General features: G+C 35.6%; 2 protein-coding genes across 6 annotated transcripts; one reads left to right on the top strand and one right to left on the bottom strand.

The window, feature by feature from the left end:
* Window positions 1-4,748: 4,748 nt before the first annotated feature.
* LOC116010913 (protein FAR1-RELATED SEQUENCE 7-like) lies at window positions 4,749-9,664 on the bottom strand. Its single transcript, XM_031250406.1, has 8 exons — window positions 9,622-9,664; window positions 8,149-8,211; window positions 7,988-8,080; window positions 6,725-7,344; window positions 6,272-6,516; window positions 5,727-5,830; window positions 5,036-5,613; window positions 4,749-4,829 (listed from the first exon to the last, which is right to left on the bottom strand). The coding sequence occupies exons 1-8, from the start codon at window positions 9,662-9,664 to the stop codon at window positions 4,749-4,751; spliced, it is 1,827 nt and encodes a 608-aa protein (XP_031106266.1).
* On the top strand, window positions 9,166-15,220 carry LOC116010515 (eukaryotic translation initiation factor 2 subunit gamma-like). 5 transcript variants are annotated; one of them, XR_004096928.1, is made up of 11 exons: window positions 9,166-9,257; window positions 10,049-10,201; window positions 10,341-10,402; window positions 11,789-11,901; window positions 11,986-12,088; window positions 12,454-12,681; window positions 12,767-12,985; window positions 13,183-13,443; window positions 13,553-13,859; window positions 14,419-14,478; window positions 15,205-15,220. XR_004096928.1 is itself a non-coding variant. In XM_031249954.1 (10 exons), exons 2-9 carry the CDS (start codon window positions 10,096-10,098, stop codon window positions 13,856-13,858), a joined length of 1,398 nt encoding a protein of 465 aa, XP_031105814.1. In that variant the 5' UTR covers window positions 9,166-9,257; window positions 10,049-10,095; the 3' UTR covers window position 13,859; window positions 14,419-14,537. The 5 variants fall into 5 exon arrangements, 4 of the variants coding, with proteins under 4 accessions (XP_031105814.1, XP_031105813.1, XP_031105815.1 ...); XM_031249954.1 differs by lacking the exon at window positions 15,205-15,220 and having other exon boundaries at window positions 14,419-14,537; XM_031249953.1 differs by lacking the exons at window positions 14,419-14,478; window positions 15,205-15,220 and having other exon boundaries at window positions 13,553-14,142.
* Window positions 15,221-21,487: the final 6,267 nt, after the last annotated feature.

The following is a 21,487-nucleotide window of genomic DNA, read 5'->3' as shown; positions in this document are numbered from 1 at the left end:
TCTTCCATTGAAATTGAGGTCTCCATTTTGGACGAAAAACAATGAAAAGCTCTCCTTTGTGAGTGAAAAGCAAAAGCTATTGTCTGATTTTATATTTATGGACCCGTCACCTGAACATCCAGCTGAGTAGGTTACTGATAATGTTTTATGCTAATATTTGTCTTTAATGAGTATTAACAAGACATTTTCTTGCAGTGAGACGCTATTTAAGTTTAAAAGGTACTACATTGGAAGAGACCAGTTCTTGACTCTACGGAGTGGTTGGGTAGAGAAGTTTATTATAGATGTTTGGAGCTTACAAATGAATAAAAATAATATCACCCGTGGAATGGGTGAGCCAAAGTTCATCTACTTCACTACCAATCCTATTGTAAGTGGCTGCACTTTCTCTTATATTACAACATTATATTGATAATGGAAGTTCTTATTTATTGTGAGATATTCTGCACAGGGTACATAATTTTTGTTCATAGAGTACATTATTTGTGTGCATAAAAGTTAGGTGTATATAGTACATTATATTTGATGGTGTTCCATTTTAATCATTATTATTTAGCCATGTAATATGTTATACTTACAAATATCATTTCGTGTTTAGATGCAAATTGATGATTCAGATGGTGAGAAAAAAGAAATCTCTCCAAGTTCAAAACAAAGACAATTCAATCAATGTTTGGATTTTGAGCTTCAATTGGCCTCCAACATTGACATTTCTGATGCAGAACTGGTAATTTATAATACATAATATTATAAATTAATAAATTCTATGAAAACCATTTTATATATACTCATTGTTTATACTTCTAAAATCATATGTATTTAAATTTTCTTCGCTGTTCTACGCCATGATCACTACTTCATCATCTGCTTGAATTTCAAGAAAAGGGTTGTCCAAGTCATTGACAACAAAACACTTGGCAAGGGTTTCGACTTTGTTTCTAGATATGAAAATTGTGATCAAATCCTTGTAAGTTGCAAACCTAAGATTCTTGTGTGTTCAAATTAAGAACTATTATGTACTTGATATATTATAATGGACATTAACTAATGTGCAAGTTGAAGCATTCAAGAACTACTGCAAATTTAAAGGGATCACAACTTCGTTAAACAAAATGACAAAGAATGAGGATGATGATGAGGTGTTTAAGCATGAATTAGTGAAGATGTATTGGAAAAATCCTTCTAATGTTACTGATTGCGGAATTTATTGCATGCGTCATATGGAGACCTTTAAGGGCATTGGACCGAATTGGGATTCCGGATTTAACAGAACAGCTGCAGATGTAAGTACTGTAGATGTTTGTTATGTGCATATTATGATTTTGTTTGTTAGTTTTTTAATACTTCTTTCTATAAAATGATTTTATGTCATACTCATTCATGTGTTTGCTTGTGTATATAACTACCATTTTGTTTCAATATATGTGCAGGACTTGTTCTTGACATCTTTGAGAGCAAAATACACTGTAGACATATTGAAGGAAGTATTTTTGTGGTGAGGTGGAAGGTGTAAAGGAAGGTGTTAAAACGAAGAGTCAAACTCTCCGAGTGTCGTGTCTCTCAAGAAAGACAAATTGGAGTGAATCGGTGTTGACATTGAAGATGTTAAGAGGTCAAAGTTGCAAGTATTACTAAGGGTTGTTTTGATAAATAAGTTGGGGGTTGTATGAATAAGAGTAAACTAAACAATCTAAAAGGGGAAATGAAGGGGATGCATGCCACAGCTAAACAATGATTGATTATCCTATGGGGATTTGAAAATACGTTTCGAGATTGAATAAGGGAGTCACTGTATTTATACTGAGTGGCGTCACACTCAGACTCTCAATCCTCATTCGGTTGAGGCATTTTATCGAACACCTTGCCTACCACTCCTCCCGGACCTTGTCCTTTCGAACTAAGGGCAGGGATGTAGATGAGTTGGGCTCATGAGAGGCCGCTATCGCTAGTACTGTCAAAGCGGGTCGGCCCGCCCCATTAGGCCCGCCCCACCGCGGGCCTAATGTCTGGCGGGTTTTTGCGGGCCGGCCCGCCAAGCCCGCAGCCTAGGGTTCATACAACCCTAACCCGCCCCACGCGGGTTCGCGGGCCTCGCGGGCTTTTTTTTTTTTTTCTTTAATTACTTCAAAGTTTAAAAAAATAAGTAGAATCTAAAAATGCAAACTTACATATTTGCAATCCAACTTTATAGTTTAACAAAAATTAATATTAATTCAAAGTTTTAAAAAATAAGTCTACAAATAATATTAATTTTTGTGTTTAATAATTTTAAAAATTGAATTTTGTAATATATATATATATATATATATATATATATATGTTATAGCTGCACAGCAAGGCAGCGTACTGCCTTGTTGTGTAGCATTTGAATATTTATTTATTTTTTTTTAAAATGGGGCTTGGCATGCGGGTTGGCCCGCGACCCGAGCGGGCTGCGGGCCTTAGCGGGCCAAGCCCGTTAGGCCCGCATTTTCGCGGGCCATCTTTCTTGTGGCCCTAACCCGTCCCACGGTGGGGTGGGTGCAGGCCAGCCCGCGGGCTTCAGCCCACTTTGACAGCCCTAGCTATCGCGCACACTCTCACTTCCACTCGGTTCACTATTCCGGCCGAAATAGAAGCAATCCAAGCAAAATTCAAGCATCAATCAAATGTCTAACATGGGCACACACACCCCAACTATTTTACTCAAACATAATGAACATTCAAGAACAACAAAGAAAAATTACACTAAGCAATAATTTAAAGAAGCGATCTTTAAGAAAAGAGTATTATACCTAAGGAAGTATGAGTTCTACATCATCAATCCATCTTCATTAATCTAAGAAAACTAATCTATTCTAGAGGGAATGTGTTTGTTCTTCCTCCCCAAAGGGGAAGGAATGGAAAGAGAAATCAGATATGAAAATTGTGGAAGCCCCCCTTCAAAAATGAGAAAGGAGGGTTTAAATAGCTGTCCAAAAAGTCGAAATTCCGCTGCTGCCTTACTTGATGCGTCCACGCCCCTCACCACGCGTGTGGTGCTGCGTGGTTGCGTTCTGGAATTATTCCACGCCCATCACCACGCGTGTGGTATTGCGTGGTGGCCTCCTGCTCGGTTGATTCTTCGTTTGTTGCTTTTTTTTGGTCTAGGACTTTGCTATACCCTGAGGAAATGACTCAAAACGCATTTTATGAGTTGGATTTGTTAGTTAGGTGTTAATTAGAGGTTTTAACCATAAAAGATGTGTACACTTGGGCGATGAAACTGTAAAATGTTGTCTAGATATGACCTGAAACTTGACTATTTTTTACGCTTATCACATATTATTTTCATAAATGAATGTGTACAGAGGTTCCGTACTAAACGCAGCCCGGAATATTTACAAGTCAACTTGATGGGATAGACAACTTGTAATTAATTGACTTCTATGCCATAATGGCAGTTGCATTGGAAAACATTTGCATTGGTAGCTAATGATATAATCTTTTGTTCAATAGTAGTTCCAAAGATTTGGTTCCAAACATCCCATGTGTATCAATGGAAGACTAGAAATTTTGGGAGGATTCTTTGTACTTTCTATTGATATGATATGACTAGTAAATAATATTGAATTTCACTTTGTATGAGATGGTTATATATGACTTTCACTAGCTAACAAGGATACATTTTGTTAGCTCATAGGGTACATTATTTTAGAGCGTTAGGTACATTTTTTTAGCTCATAGGGTACATTTTCTTAGCCCATAGAGTACATCACAAAAATCAAGTGATGGTCAGTTCACAAACACATGTGACCTTAGGAAAGGGTACATTTCGTTAGCTCATAGGGTACATTATTTTAGAGGTATAGGTAAATTTTTTTAACACACAGAGTACATAACAAAAATCAAGTGATGGTCAGTTCACAAACACGTGACCTTAGCAAATGGTATATTTTGTTAGCTCATAGGGTACATTATTTTAGAGCGTTAGGTACATTTTTCTAACCCACAAAATACATTACAAAAATAATATGATGGTCAGTGCACAAACACGTGACTTAGCAAATGGTACATTTTGTTAGCTCATATAGTACATTTAAAAAATCAAATGATGGCCAGTTCACAAACGTGTGTGACTTTAGCAAAGGGTTTATTTTGTGATCCCATAGGGTACATTATTTTAAAGCTCTAGGTACATTTTTTTAACGCACAAAGTACATCACAAAAATCAAGTGATGGTCAATTCAATAACACATGTGACCTTAGCAAATGATAAATTTTGTTAGCTCATACGGTAAATATAAAAAAATACGATACAACTAACAAGTTACTAGCATAACACATTGATATTATCTTTAGTGAAAATCAAATTTCTAAGTAGAGTGAGGGTGGGGTGTGCCAAATAAATCTAATTATACTCTATAAAGAAATAAGATATTCACTAAAAGAATAAACTGAATGCAGAACAGACAGTACAGATAAATCATGCATAAAATAATGTACCATATCCATTAAAATAATGTACCTAATGCACAAAAATAGTGTACCATAATCAGTAACACAACTTTCAAATCAAAAAGCACACAAAAATGATACAGAAAAATAATGTACCCTACCCATTAAAATAATGTACCTAATGCACAGAAATAATGTACCATAAACAGAAACACAACTTTCAAGTCAGAAAATATAAAACCAGTTCACAATTTGTCAAAGTGCATATATAAGTAAACAAAATTTTAGTACAACTTCTTCTAATTATCATTTGAATTGTTTTGAGACTTAACCTAACCACAAATCAACTCTGAACTAGTATTGCCACTAGGATGAACAAGATAACCACTACCAGCAATATCAGAAACAACTTGCTGCACAGAAGATTGGACTGTAGCCTTTGTGTTTTTTTCAACCGTCTTTGCATAATTCTTTCGACTTCTAGCTTGGTTATACTTTTTTTTTGTAGTGTACTAATTGGCCTTCGATTACGGTCACCTTTTACACCACTTCGTTCTGGATTTTGTATACCACCACTTAGCATGGGTCTTTCCAAATCATCAAAGCAAATGGGACCAACCTCACCTTCAATCCTTATTCTACCATCTTCAAAAATTTCTTCACAGACTTGTCGAGCTTTGCAATTGTCTTGACTTGATAGAACTAACCTTTGCAATTTTCTACCCATTTCTATAACCCAAATTGGAGAAGCAATGGTAAGCGTACTAGAAGATGATGCAATATCCATTATCCTGTCTTCAACCACCTTTTTTGTCCACCTATTACAAATATATTTCTCGGGAATTTTTTCAATACAATGAATGTTAAAAATACGCAAGCAATGTGAACAAAGAATGCCCATCTCTGAGAAAAACTTACAAGTACAACATATTGTCATATCCTTCATATTGAAACAAACTTCATGCCGAATAATGTCAATATCTGGGCGCCAAATGTGATATTTAAACTCATTAGCATTGCTCGCCACAATCTCTTGATGACATGCAACACCTTTCAAATATTGTTTTTCAAACAAGTAATATACCTCTATGGTGTATACATTCCTAGCATGTAAAAGAAGCTTCACATGATCCAATGCCATTGTAGGCAACCCTTGAGAACACCGCACATCTTCTCCATTCTCTTTACACTCATCCACTCAGAAACCACATTGACAAAAGAGTTATAAAAATCACACAACCCAGATGTTTTAGATAACCTTCTTGAAACTGAATGATTTGTAGTCTCACTTCGTTGGGACGATAAAATACCTCCAGAAAAGTAATCTTTACTAAAAGCAGGACACCACTTCTCCCTAATATCATACAATTTGTCTAACCAAGCATTTGTATGGCACTTATACTCTGTCATCATCCTGAAAACAACAAACCTAAGTGTGACTGCAAAGGTACATTTTCAACATACATAAGGTACATTATTAAAACACATAGGGTACATTTTCTGAACACTACAATTTCTAACTTAACATCAAAGAAAGTATATGTCAGTTGATTTTATAAGCACAAATGCCACAAAGGAAACACACATAAAGGACAAGGAAAAGATCTAAGTTCTAAATGCAACTGGAAAAGAAGGGAAAAAAATATTATCAAAATGTTACTGCAAAAGATACATTTCAAGTATACATAAGGTACATTATTAAAACACATAAAGTACATTTTCTAAACAATATACTTTCCAACTTAACTTCAAAAGTAAAACATTACGTGGTTGATTTTATTGCAAACTAATACAACTCACAATGCAAGAATGACAAAACATATATAGAAAATGATAAATTTAATAGTTTACGTACCTATTCCAATAAAATTCAAACTCAACTTCAGTGTCCGTGTACTTCAATAGAAGATTAAATAACTGCATAAAGCCTTTTTGACTCCTTAAACCTTTGATATGCTTTTTTGAATTCTCTCCAATATGCCAAATACAAAGTCTGTGTCTTGCACTTGGGAAAACTTGTGAAATTGCAGCAGACATAGCAGAACACTGATCGGTCATGATTGTTTGTGGACACTTACCATCCATAGCTCGCAAGAATGTCTTAAACAACCAAACAAATGATTCGATCCTTTCATTCAATAAAAAACCCACAACCAAACATTATGTTCACACAATGGTGATTCATGCCAACAAAGGGACCACAAATCATATCGTACTTATTAGTACGATACGTTGTGTCATGTACTACTAAATCACCAAACAACACAAAATCCTCTTTCATTCTTGCATCCCTCCAAAAAAAAACTACACAATCTTGCATCGCCATCCACTTCAAAATCAAAGAAAAAGTTAGGTCATTTAATTGCCTCTGCCTAAAGATATCAATTAATGAATTCGAATCGGTGCCATCTAGGCTCTTTATCGAATCTGTAAGTAGGCTATTATATGCATCCCTTGGTGTAAATCCAACGAAAGGTGAACCTCTAGACTGATGCTTCAAAAACCGGATGTCATCCGACAGTGCAAACCCACTCCTTTTCAAGTCTTTTACATAAGACAATTGATTAGCACCAACACTTCGGTGTGACCGAAGAAGATAACTTTTCGAAGGTGGGCACAACTCATGGTTATGATCCTTTACCTGTTTTGTCACAATCAACTGCCCATTAGACGCCATATCAAACTGACAACCTGCAGTACACCCTGTTCGTGTGTCTACGCTTGAATATGACCTTGAAGACTTATTTGTATTAGACTTGAAATCAGCCTTTGCACAGTGGAATTTTTTTATTTTAATAATCTGAGTACCGGGAACGTAATACTGCTTGCCCTTTCTAACACTAAATCCCAATCTTGAAGCATAGTCATTATATAAATTATATGCTTCTTCAATTGAAGCAACTGTAATCCCCAACAAGTCCTGATTAACTGTAAATTTAAAAAACAATACAACTAACAAGTTACTAGCATAACACATTGATATTATCTTTAGTGAAAATCAAATTTCTAAGTAGAGGGGAGTGGGGTGTGCCGAATAAATCCATCAATGCTCTACAAAGAAATAAGATATTACTAAAAGAATAAACTAAATGAACAATAGACAGTACAGATAAATCATGCATACAAATAATGTACCATATCCATTAAAATAATGTACCTAATGACCAAAAATAATGTACTTTAATCAGAAATACAAATTTCAAATCAGGAAGCACAAATAACTGATGGATCAAAATAATGTACCTTATGGATTAAAATAATGTACCTAATGCATATAAATAGTGTACCTCAATCAGAAACACAATAGTCACTAAAAGAATAAATTGCCTTGACAACAGAAAGTACAGATAAATCATGCATAAAAATAATGTACCCTATCCATTAAAATAATGTACCAAAGGACCAGAAATAATGTACCTTAGTCAGAATCAGAATGCACACAGAAATGATACATAAAAATAATGTACCCTATGTATTAAAATAATGTACCTAACGCACAAACATAATGTACCTCAATCAGAAACACAACTAATAATAATTAAATAATAATAAACAACTTGAAAAAAAAAACTTGGAATAGAAGAACTCTCATCCATAGCATTAGAAGAACTAGCATGAACCCCAATCGGTGAATTCTCTTCAGTTGCACCCCGAATAGTGCCAACTGCAAATAATGTATCTAATAAATACATTAAGCATGTTCAACAATGTAGCATGCAATCAAATACAAACCTAGAATTGATTCAACATCAATGGGAGAACTCAATTCAACATCAATCAAGGCATTCACATCTCCTACAATATAATAAAAAAAGCACGATATAAATAAAAATACAGATTAAAAAGCAAACCTAAATCACATATAAACAATATAAAAACCTGTAATATCATCATTTAATTCGATAGCATCAATTCTGTTGTTCGTATAGTATCACTGATGTTATCCATGATGCAAAATGCGTATTCAATGATGGAGAAGAAGCAATTCGATGAATGAAATTGTAGAGATGGCAGTCGCAGAGGCGAGATGGCGATGACTGAAATCGTAAAGGAGGTTGCGATTGATCGAATGAAATCACAAAGAAGAGAACAATGGCCGAATTGCAGACAGGAACAATCGCAGAGAAAAATCGCGCATAACAGCCTAACGGCGACTGGCGGCGTTACTACTTAACCTGCGAATTTTTATTTATTTATTTAGATTAAACGTCGTAGTTTTGGGCCATGGTCCACACAGCTGTGTGGACCAAAAATAAAAAGTACATTATTTTTGTACTGAATGTACATTATTTTTGTACTGTATTTGAACATGTTGGTACATTATATATCAAAGTAGTCCAATCATTATTGCATGGACCATGGTCCACACAGCTGTGTGAACCAAAAATAAAAAGTACATTATTTTTGTACTGAAGGTACATTATTCTAATACTGTAGGTACATTATTTTAGGGTACATTATTTTTGTACTGAAGATACATTATTTGATATATACCATCAAATAATACACCTACAGTACAAAAATAATGTACGTTCAATACAAAAATAATTTACTTTTTATTTTTGGTCCACACAGCTGTGTGGACCATGGTCCATGCAATAATTTGCCGGTCCATGCAATGCTGGGCTGAAATATGCAATTTGCATGGCCCAAAGAGGTTAGGAGTTTGGCGTGCTAAACGGCCCAACCCGTCTGGTTGGACCGGGTTAGACAGCCCTAACCTTGAGGAATGTGTTCCGTCAGCTACAGGCCTACAGCACCTCATTGCGTCTCTCTCGCTTTGCTCAACTCTCGAAAACCCCACTGCACTCTCGACGGCCGGCGGAAACGCCTTTTCTCCGGTGAGTCCACAGGCACGCGCGCGAACACTCTTACTCTCTCTTTATCTCGGTTTTCGAAATGAAAATTTTTACATATTTGAAATGAGGTCAGGGGATTAGGTCTTTTGGGGACGGTGTTTAAGCTCTTCATTATTGGAAATTAGTTGGTATTATTATTATTAGTATTAGTATTTTTTAACCATGTTGCTGTTCTATAACCTCTGATTTTTTGTGAGAGCTCGCTCGCAATGTAAACATGGATATGGTGAATTGAGATTTAGAGAGTTGAGAACGCCTTTGAATGCCACAGTGGGCATGCCTAACCTAGAACTCAGCAGCATTTATGTAAATTTCTTGTAATTTCTAGCTGACTGAGTGTGTTTACCTGATTTGAATTCACCCTGTTTAATGGGAAGTCTGAACTGCATATGTGCTGGATTGAATGACTTTACTGTAAATTTAACAAATCTTAGTCATGGAAGAAGTTGGGATGATGGACTACATTGGGCAAAGTATGCCTCTTGCCAGTCCGGGGTAAAATTAGTCTCTTTTGGAGATTATGATGAGGGATCTAAGCATCTTGAGATAAATTTAGTAGTTACATTATTGGTCCCCTTATGTAATGTGACCTTTATGACGATGAAATTGCTTCATATGTTTTATGCTATTGTGGGTGATATGTGCAGTTGTGCACACTAAGTTTATTGATTTTCTTTGAATGACCATGCGTCTATATGTAAATGCAAGATTCTATGGAAATTAAATATTTCCTCTTAGAATGACATTCTTTGTCTCTCCCCTTGAAATTCCAGAATTGAAATTTGAGTGGATATTGAAGTAAAGAGCAGAAAAATAAAAAATGTCTAGAAAAGGATTGATGGAGCAGGATCTTAGTAAGTTGGATGTAACACAGCTACATCCATTATCACCTGAGGTGATCTCTCGTCAGGCAACAATAAACATTGGTAAGTTCATTGAAATGTAAAACTGCAAGCATCATTTTGTCCTGCATACATAGTTACGTGCATATTTTGCAAGCAGGCAAGCTTTTGCTACTGTGATGAATTCAAATGTTCAATACTAAGTTCAATTTTCTATTTTCAGGCACCATTGGCCATGTGGCCCATGGGAAGTCAACAGTTGTAAAAGCCATATCTGGTGTCCAGGTTTGTCACAATCTGTTGAGTTTGTGCATATAAGTGCTTAGGCTTTGAGGAAGCCTTATTTTCTGTGTAGTCACTCTTGGATACAATTAATTATGAAGCTTGGTTGAAGAATAACTAAGTAGTGCTGCTAGTCTTTCTGTTTGAAGCCATAAAAATGTAGTTACCTAGGAGAATGATTAGTATATACATAAAAAACTTCTAATATGTTGGGAAAAAAAGAGTTCTAGAATGGTTATTTCGGTGTATGCAATACTTGTATGCAAAGTTATGAAAAACTTGCGAAAAGCGAGGCGAGCGACGAGGTGTTGCTCTGCCTGGGCAACATGCAGCTGTGTGAAGAAGCGCGTGCCTGAGTGCGCTTTCCGGCGAGGCGATGAAGTAGCGAAAAGCGAAGCGGCTTTACCATACAAAGTGCAAGTCAATGGTCAAAAAACAAAACTAACGAAACAAAATTCTAAAATCAATCCTAAGTAGCTAAAAAACCCTTCTGCCTCACCCCCAGACCTCCGCCTACTGCTCTGCTCTGGTCACCCCCTTTGTCCCTCACAGCTTTCTGCCTCAATCATCATCGCTGCCGCTTCCTCGCTGCCTCGCCGTTGCCTCCTCCCTGAGAGCTGAACTCAGAGTCCGGAGGTAAATCGCTGCTGCTTAAGTGCTTCTCACTCTGTATTTTTTTTCCTCTTCTTAGTTGAAGAAGACAACTGAGATCTGAGGTTAAAATGTTAAATATGAATAGAGTTGGAGTGTTGTTCGACACATGGCAGTAGTAGTTTACACTTCACAGTACACGTTTTGTTTTGTGTTTGTTTTTGTTTTTATTTTTTTTGTATTAAATTATGTTTTGAAATTATTATATTTAAAATCTTAAATTTCAATTTACATTTAATTCAATTAAGCTTTATTATTGAATTATTGATTGTTGAAATGTTGAATTGAATAATTTGTATTTTTAGATCAATATTAGTATGTTATGATATTACGATAATGTCTAATCCAAAAAATCAAGAACCTGGATGGGACCATGGTATTATCACTTTATGAGATTATCAGTTTATCACTATTTATGTTATTTTGCATTACTATTTGAGTATTTTGAGTATATATATTAATTTTTTTAAAAAGCGTCACTTTATGTGAAAAAGCGACGCTTCACTTTGCGCTTTGGCTTTAAAGCGAAGCCAGGGTTCGTTGCTTCAGCGCGCTTTTTCGCTTTGAAAAGTTTGCTTGTACGTGCTGAGTTGTCTCATCTGAAGCAAATCTATACTTGTTGGTTGGTCTGACTTGCATTTTTTCATGTTCTTTGTAAATGATGTAGTAGTTTATATAGAAAGAACAGTTGTCAGAAAAGATAGTTGAAATTTTTGGTAATATACCTTCTCTTTGCAGACTGTTCGTTTTAAAAATGAGCTTGAACGTAATATTACGATTAAGCTTGGATATGCCAATGCAAAGATATATAAATGTGAAGATGAACGTTGCCCTAGACCTATGTGCTACAAGTAAGTTTTGTTGATATGGGAAGGGAGGCTGTCTTTTTGATTCACTCTAGTAGCTTCCCTGTTACATACAATATCATTTTGTAGGGCATATGGAAGTGGAAAAGAAGATAGTCCTATGTGCGATGTGCCTGGTTTTGAGAACTGCAGGATGAAGTTGCTGAGGCATGTGTCATTCGTTGATTGCCCAGTAAGCTCCTAACAGAATATCCCATGGGATTCTTTCTTTTAATAATTGCATTTTCGCCATTATCTAATTGCTTCATTGCTCCACATTATCAGCTCACAACCTTGTACCCCATAACTTTGCGAATTTAGTATTCTTATCTGCCAATCTGTTAATGCAAATCATTTTCTTTGGTCTGATCCCTTATATATGTCCAAAATAGAGGCACATGATTTTCAATCAACGTCTACTGCATGAAAGCAAGGAAACATCAATATTTGCTTTTCCTTTCAACAGCTGTGCCTGCTTTTCTACATCAAGTGTTTCATCCATCACATTGTATTATCAGATATAAGATTACAGTCTTTCCTTTTCTTCCTTTCTTGTAGGGCCATGATATTCTCATGGCTACTATGCTTAATGGAGCGGCAATTATGGATGGAGCTTTACTTCTAATTGCTGCCAATGAGAGCTGTCCTCAACCTCAGACTTCGGAACACTTAGCTGCTGTTGAAATTATGCGCCTCCAACATATAATCATTCTTCAGAACAAGGTTGATCTAGTGCAGGAAAATATTGCCATCAACCAGCATGAGGCCATTCAGAAATTCATCCAGGTTAGTGGGTTTAACTGAGGTCTGGTCAAGGTTCCTCTACTGGATCATATTCAGGAGTGTCAAACCATATTAATTGTATTTTCAGGGCACAGTTGCTGATGGTGCACCAGTGGTACCTATTTCTGCTCAATTAAAGTATAACATTGATGTTGTGTGCGAATATATTGTGAAGAAAATCCCCATTCCAGAACGGAACTTCACTTCAGCACCAAACATGATTGTTATCCGCTCATTTGATGTTAATAAACCTGGTTTTGAAGTTGATGAAATCAGAGGTGGCGTAGCTGGTGGCAGTATCTTGAAGGTATGCTTGTAATTTCAAAGCCTTTAAGTAAGTTGTGGATGTGTGAAGTAATCACTGATCAAGGATGTGACTTTCATTTTTGTTATTTGGCCTTTTCACTGTAGTTACTAATGGTCATGACTAATTTATAGACAGGTTGGATTTCCATGGGAATTATACTGGATTAGTGATTCAAAGATATTCAATTCATTGTGCAGGGTGTTTTGAAGGTTAACCAAAAAATTGAGGTTCGTCCTGGTATTGTTGTCAAGGATGAGAATGGAAACATCAAATGCACCCCCATATACTCTAGGATAGTTTCATTGTACGCTGAGCAGAATGAACTCCAATTTGCTGTGCCTGGAGGCTTAATTGGAGTTGGCACAACCATGGACCCAACACTGACACGTGCTGATCGATTGGTGGGACAAGTCCTTGGTGAGGTTGGGTCACTTCCAGATATTTTTAGTGAGCTAGAGGTAAAGGGTAGTTCCTTGGAATATTTTTCCTATACTTGTATCAGTTATTTTCTATGTTTACTTGGTTTGGCATTGAACCCAATATATTTTTTTTTCTCCTTTACTGCAGGTGAATTTCTTTTTGTTGCGACGCCTTTTGGGTGTCAGAACAAAAGACACAGAAAAACAGGGCAAGGTCACAAAGTTGACAAAGGGAGAAATTTTAATGTTGAATATAGGATCTATGTCTACTGGAGCTCGTGTCGTTGCTGTCAAGAATGTCTTTGCAAAGCTTCAGTTGACATCCCCGGTGTGCACCAGCAAAGGCGAGAAAATTGCTCTCAGTCGGAGAATTGAGAAGCATTGGCGACTTATTGGATGGGGTCAAATTCAAGCCGGAATTACCCTTGATGTCCCCCCTGCCCCATTCGAGTGATGTAAGTCAACATTTTTTGGAGAACTTGTGAATCTACAAAAACATTAAATTAAAATATGGGAGGACAAGAAACTGTTGGAAAAAAGAATTCAGTAGAGATATGAACATTTTGAATTTTGAATACTAATCACACTATTATAGTCTTGTGTTGTTTTATCCCAATTATATTTTCTTTTTTCTTTTTCTATTCTAAATATTTTCCTTCTTGGAGTGTTCGAATGTTGTAGTCTTTTGTGGATGTCAATGTCTTCATATTCAGTTAACAGTGAAGCGATTTCTGTTTACTTCCATATTTTTTGGTAACGAGGGACTGTTTACTTCCAATTTTTTTGTGTAATAAGGGAAATTTATACTCGCTACTTGAAAAATCTTACTCCTGTGTTATAGTCTGCAAATCACATAAAAGAGGTAAAATTTCACTAGAAAGATTATGTATGAATTCTGTTGTTTACTACCATTTTGATTATATATGTATTGAGTTTGCTTGGGTTTATATATGTTGATAATGCAGTTGTTATGGTCACTCCTTTATTTAAATGCCATTGCGGTTTCTATGTCAGGAAATGAATAAACAATGGACTTTGGAGTGGCATTAGAGTAACTTCAATGGAGGTTTTTTGGTGAGTTTTAGTGCATTATTGGAGGAGAGAGGTGACATGTGGCATATTAGAGAGAAAAATCATATATTCTTCTACAAAACTTTTTTTTTTTTTTTTGGTTTTTTAAAATTAAAAAGAAAAAATTCAACTCCTTACCTGTTTGAAGGCACGGATAGCGCCCAACAGATGGGTGATCATTCCACCTTTTTATTATTTAAACTCAAACTAGTATTTTCACCCGTGCGATGCACGGAATGGATTTGTTATAATATTTTAAGAATATTTAGATTGATATATAATTATATAAATTATAACATCAAGTATTATATAGCGCAATTGAAAATATGGTTTGGATCAACTATGCTTTGTGATGTTATCAACGCTTGAATTTGGCCATATAATTTTGAATTAATAGCTAATGTGTAGATGTAAACATTCGGTGCTGAAACTTTGAAGATTTTATATATCAGTGTTTAGAATTTGTATAACTTAGGCAAATGTGTTCTTTGAAAAATAAAAACATAATATCATCGGTTTGAATTACACATTATTGAAAACGTCTTTGTAGAAGACATTGATAGTACGTAGTAACAGAATCTTGTCCATCCGCGTTTAGAGCTAACACCTTCAAGCCATCAGGATGGGTGATTCGGGAAAAAACCACGTATAATTGACCATGATTAAACACCTATTTTTTCAGCAATAATCCAACATGAGTTGGTGTTTGACCTTGACTTTTGTTGATAGTTATGGCATATGCGAGCATCAGTGGGAATTGTTTACGCTGGAACTTGAAGGGCAATATCGTATTACAACAGTCATTCACACAAATCTCGTCTCCAAACAAACTTACTGGGGAACTTTGCATAAGTGAGTTACCGGGCATCTTCGTATATTTTGTTCGTCTCAAACCAAGCCTTGAATTGGCTATGCTGAACTGTTTGGTTCTCCACAATCTCGTCGAGGGGTTGATCTTCACCAGAGACAAACATTTTGCTGATTCTCTAAGTGGAAATTTAACCTCTCTACATGTGAGGTTCGATAATGTATCAAGTATCCAAATAGCCGCCATGTGGCTTCACATGCTGATATATATCAACAATCGTAGTACATGTTAATCTCATCGACTACATCATCATTGAGAACATTTGCTGAACTACTCATGAATTATGTCGTGATCTATAATTTCCTTTGTTCACGCATTTGAATAAATATTTAACAGACTTGGACTGTTGCACCATTCAACGCTAATATGTGCATGATATTTTAGGAGCAGATGTATATTATGCGTGACGACGTATCGGTTATCAAGTTCGATTTCATTTTTACTGATTGTGCGCCCATTGCCACGCCTTTTGTAGATTGGGTAACCATCTTTATCCATAATTGTATGAGTAACATATTTTTTTGGAAAATACTTTGAATATTTACCATCTACCATGCACAACGAATGCTTCCGGAGTTCTCCATAGGGTCCGTGCAACATGAATTCGCTGACTGCGTCATGGTATTCAACATTAGCATCTAGGTCTTCTATTTTAGCTGAGATTAGGGCGCCAATTTCATTCACAGAATTTGCCCTATTCATTCTTTTGGCAAATAGCAAGATGTGTGTGTAAGGGTTTGAAATTCAATCGTGTAGATAATTGCAAAGAAAATTTAAAACTGAACAATTGAAGTTTATAAAGGAAAATTATAATTGATGATGACAAATTCAAATATGTATGATTTTCAAATACCTCCACATATCTCGCCAAACAGCTTGTCTGTTTTGATGTCTTCAATCATCGCATCAAGCTTCATCTTAAACACGCGACAAATGATGCCAGGTCTATCCTCTACTTTAAGGCCACAATGTGCAACATACAGCTTAATCCCATACCACTTTGGGTTGCTGGTGAATGTAATGAATATGTGTGGATAATCGATGTGCTTGCATATTGCCATTGCATCTTGATAGTTCTGAATCATATACCTAGCTCTACCTGTGAATGATGATGGGAGTATAATTCTTTTACCCCGATCTGTGGGGTCTAATTATACTCTAGTCAACGTATTGCTCAATCCCTGATAAGCTTCACAACGCAACGCCTTCTGATGAGTTCTAATGTAGATTAAGCGTGCAGATTCGATCATTGTATATGTATCAACCAAGAATTGTTGGAATAACCTCCTATAATACAACAATGTATATTTCTCATTTACTTTCTCATGTATATAAAATGAGAAATACTCATTGTGCTAGTTCTTATCCTGCTACCATGATGGCGTTGGCGCCATGCAATAGAGAATATAATATCTTCGCGATAACCATCTTCGCCGTTAGAGAACAACAAAGGGTACTGTAGTGGTAGATATGCAGGGTTCAATTGGTTTATTTTCTTTAACTGCCCAGTCCTAGTCTCGATCAATATGTCTAGATCACCCATTGATGGGTCTAGATCCCCGACAATAAGTACAATTACCTCATGAGCGGTAGGTAAATTGTAGGTCCATCCATCTTTGCTCTGCCTGCCTATTAAATTCATCTTAGCCTCAACAACTGGGTTAGATTGGATCTCAGTTCTTGCCATTCTGAAACAGTTGACCAAAACATTATTTTGGTCTAGCATGTTCTTTAATTCAATAACAATCTCTTCATTGATATCCCCTGAGTTATTGTCCACTCTGTATAGAAAAAAATGAGAATAGATAAATAATAGTTGAATATCTAGGTCGAATGCGAACAAAAGAGAGTACGTATTTGTTAATTTACCTGACAGAATTGATACGATTGTTAATCTCATTATCTGTGTCGTAAATATATAGTTGCACAAATTTTAGCGTCGACCCTTCTATTGGAACCAAACTTCCAATCCAGTGATAATTTTGACCACTAACCCTAAACACTAGAGGAGTGTTACACGTATTGACTGTTGAGTGACCTATCGACTCTACCGCCCAGAGACGTGAACCAGAACATGTTGTTATACCTTCGAATATTACTGAGGAAGTGTCTGCTCCATTTAGTATCACCAAAGTATAGGCTCTGGAGAACATGAGAAGGATCCTTCATGCGAGGTAATTGGATTTTGCCCTCATAGCAACACTGTGTATTTTAGCAATGTGCGTGCTAAATTTTGATTTGAGCGTTCTTGCTGCCAAAATAAAGCCCCACAATAATTACACGAAGAGTTAATTCCAGCAATGGTCCTTCGACTATGTTGATTTTCCAAAATTAGTCCCCGACTTTTAATTTGGACAATTTAAGTCTCTTGACTTTCAAATTCTTTCTAATGTCGGTCCTTTAGTCAAATTTTGATTAAGTTGAGGTCAAATGAAGGGGTAAAATTGTCGGTTCACCTGTATAGTGTATTATTACTCGTATTTCTCCTGTCCTATGCGCTATATATATGAATATAATCTCAGTCGAAGAGACTTTGACTGGGATCAATGGTTCCGATTTAGACTTCGACTGAGATTATATTCATATATATAGTGTATAGAACAGAAGAAATATGAGTAATAATACATTAAACATGTGAACGTATAATTTTACCCCTTCATTTTGACCTCAACTTAACTAAAATTTGACGAAATGACCAACATTGGAAAGAATTTGAAAGTCAAGCTAGGGACCTAAATTGTCCAAATTAAAAGTTGGGGACTAATTTTGAAAAATCAACATAGTCGGAGGACCATTGGTGGAATTAACTCTTACACGAATAAGTGACATCTCCAATGTCAAAATAACAATCTAGTAAAGTAAACAGGTTACAATTAACACACATTATTTATATTGTGAAAAAAATGAAACGAATGAACTTTTGTATTTAAAGGAAAGAAAACTCACCATATCTATTATTTTGAGCATTGACCTGTTTGAAATCCATGTTTAAATTACTCCCATTTGTTCTTTACGATGATCTACTGGAATTTCTTACAATTGATCGCGAAACACGATTACACCGACGATGCGATTCTCTTTCCACTTTAATAAAATTTAAAATTGCTTTTTAGTAATGAAAAAAAGTTAAACACACATTTTGGAATGACAAAAGGCAAAATTCATGAACAGTGAAGTATAAATTACCGTTCATAACATTAGCTAATGGTTGGCGTGATGAAAACGTTGAACTTGACATATTTGGCATATTCAATGAACATTTATTGGACGGTGAAAACATGTTACACATATCAGCTGCAGTTTGTTTTATTCAAACATATATAACATCACATTGATCATATAGAATTCGTTTTTATTCAAGCATATATAACAACACATTTATTCAAGCATATATAACAACACATTTATCATATACAACAAATGAAGAAATAGGTAGTGAATTAATAGAGAAAATTCTTACCATCTGTGACGATAGTCGAAGGTTTGAAGGGCCCAATTATATTGTTCAATTCATATAAACTTAGCTTGCTAGCAACTTCAATTTTTTGCAAAAAAAAAAAAAAAAAAAATAATTGCACCAAATAAAGACAAAATAATATCAATACATAAAAATAAAACAATTACTGAATATATAAAATAGATTAAAGAGTAAATCACCTATCTGGTCCCTTAATTGTTAGCGAACTGTCAATGTAGTCCCTTAACTCCGTATTCATCAATTTAGTCCCCGAAATTAATTGTTTTTGGTCACATTACTCCATCCAACCGTTTTATGGTGAAGACTCCGATTAACCCGGGGTATTTTGGTCATTTCGCCTGTGACAGAGATAGAGAGAGGGAGAGGGAGCGTTCTAGAAGCGATGCTAGTTCTCAAGCGAAACCGGCGATGGCGTCGAAGTTGAAACCAAACCCTGTCTCACCAGGATTGTGGAGGGGCGAACAGGGATCTTTTGAGGTAGGAACACTCAAAGATTGCAGAGCTCTCAGTTGCTTAGGGTCAAGAGTGGAAGATGAAATTACCGCTGGAGAAGAAGATGATTTCGGTGCAAGGGCAGTAGGAGCAGAGGAATGTGGCAGTTTGGGATCCGCCGAGGGCGGTTTAACGAGGGCAATGGTGACAGAGAGAGTGGGCGGTGAAATGACCAAGATACCCCCGGTTAATCGGAGTCCTCACCCAAAAACGGTCGGATGGAGTTATGTGACAAAAAATAATTAATTTCGGGGACTAAATTGATTAATACGGAGTTAAGGGACTACATTGACTGTTCGCTAACAATTGAGGGACCAAATAGGTGATTTACTCTAGATTAAAATATTACTTTAGTTGAGATGAAAAATTGGATATATAATTTGAATATAACATATATCATTTGTGATTGCATTTAATGATGCTCCTCTAGTGTCCGCATTATTAATTGCAAATATATTATTTGGTTTGCTAACCGCTGCAATATTTTTGAGAAATAATAAAATCAAATAAGTACATAATAATTAACACATTAATTGGAGTAAATCAATAAATTAAAACAACAAATAAATCAAAAATTATATATAATAAAATGTATTACCATATTTCACAATATTACGTTGTAGTGAAGTATATGTACTGTATTATTACGATTAATAATTTTAATATAGAATTGTATTAGGAATACGAAAGTTGGAAATAATATAATATATTAGGAATTGTATTACCATATTTTAATGTACAATTGTAGTACGAATAGAAATTGTATTACCATATTTTACAATATTATGCAAACCTTAATAGTATAGGAGTGTTTTGGGCGGGAAGTTAAAACGAAAGATTTTGTTTTTATTAATAGTATAGATTAGACTCGAGAATGTTATATACTTATATGGGGGCTCATTCTCATGTGGACTAATTCTCTATCTGACTTTGAAATTGACTAAATAGATAATTTGACTCCGAGAATTAGTGAAAAGTAATATAATTACAAAATAATAACAATCTCTAACAAAACAATTTCGGGTGTGTTTGATTGACAAGTTTAGCGATTAGGAATGTGTATCAAAGTCATTGTTATTGTTTGGTTGACAGATTTTTAGAACACTATTACGGGTTTTGATTACCCTCTTAATTGCAAAACCCATTCCCTAATAAAATAAGGGTGTGTTTGGTTGACGAGTTTTGGTATAAGGTATGGGTATCAAAGTGATTGTTATTGTTTGGTTGACATGTTTTTAGAATACTACTGGCTTTGGAATACCCATTAATTGAAAAATCCATACCCTTATTAAATAAGGGTTTCATTTCCCTTCTTCATTTCTTCCCCAACTATTAATAATCATTCTCATTCCACCCTACTACCAAACATACAAAATACTTTCACCAAAACCCATTACCCTTACCAAGTATTTGATACCCATACCGATTCCGATTCCCATGTGCGAACCAAACACACCCTAAGAGTTTCACCCCCTTCCTCCTCCGCTTCCCCAACTATTAATAGTCATTCCCATTCCATCCTACTACCAAACATGCAAAATACTTTCATCAAAACCCATTACCATTACCATTACCAAGTATTTGATATCCATTCCGATTCCAATTCCCATGTGCGAACCAAACACACCCTTCATGTTTTCATTTTGTCCTTAACATATTGGGTTGCATCTCCTCCTTGTGGGGTTGTATCCCCTTGGAGATACAATCACATTCCCTTCGAGTGTGAACCAAAAATGGATATTGGAGGACAACACGTCCCCTTGTCTAGATAGATAGAATGCAACAAACCCTTCACAGCAAGGAGGGTTGATTGGGAAGTGGTTGCACCGTTTCATCTTTTTCTGGTCGAACCTTTGTTGTATGGTGGTCCAAAAACATGTATGTAATAAGCAGATTTCCAAAAAGCTTTTTGGCGTCATTTAATAGGTAGAGTGCCCTTTATGATGGAGTTGAGTTCGCATTATATTTCATAACACTCACCGAAATTCTTACTGTTATTCCCGCTTTTTCCCGATAAATTATACCATGGATCAAGGTTCACCTAACATTATAAATTCTGGTCTAAAATTACATTTAGATTATGTATCTGCAGTTAACAACTTAACATATTATGTACTTTTAAAGATTATGTACCTATTAATAAACTAAAGATACATTATATGTTAATTGTAACA

The sequence above is a fragment of the Ipomoea triloba genome, chromosome 2, assembly GCF_003576645.1.
Source record: "Ipomoea triloba cultivar NCNSP0323 chromosome 2, ASM357664v1".
Classification (NCBI taxonomy): domain Eukaryota; kingdom Viridiplantae; phylum Streptophyta; class Magnoliopsida; order Solanales; family Convolvulaceae; genus Ipomoea; species Ipomoea triloba.
Note: the sequence above shows the minus strand (reverse complement) of the source record. Positions and strands in the feature narration are given on the sequence as shown.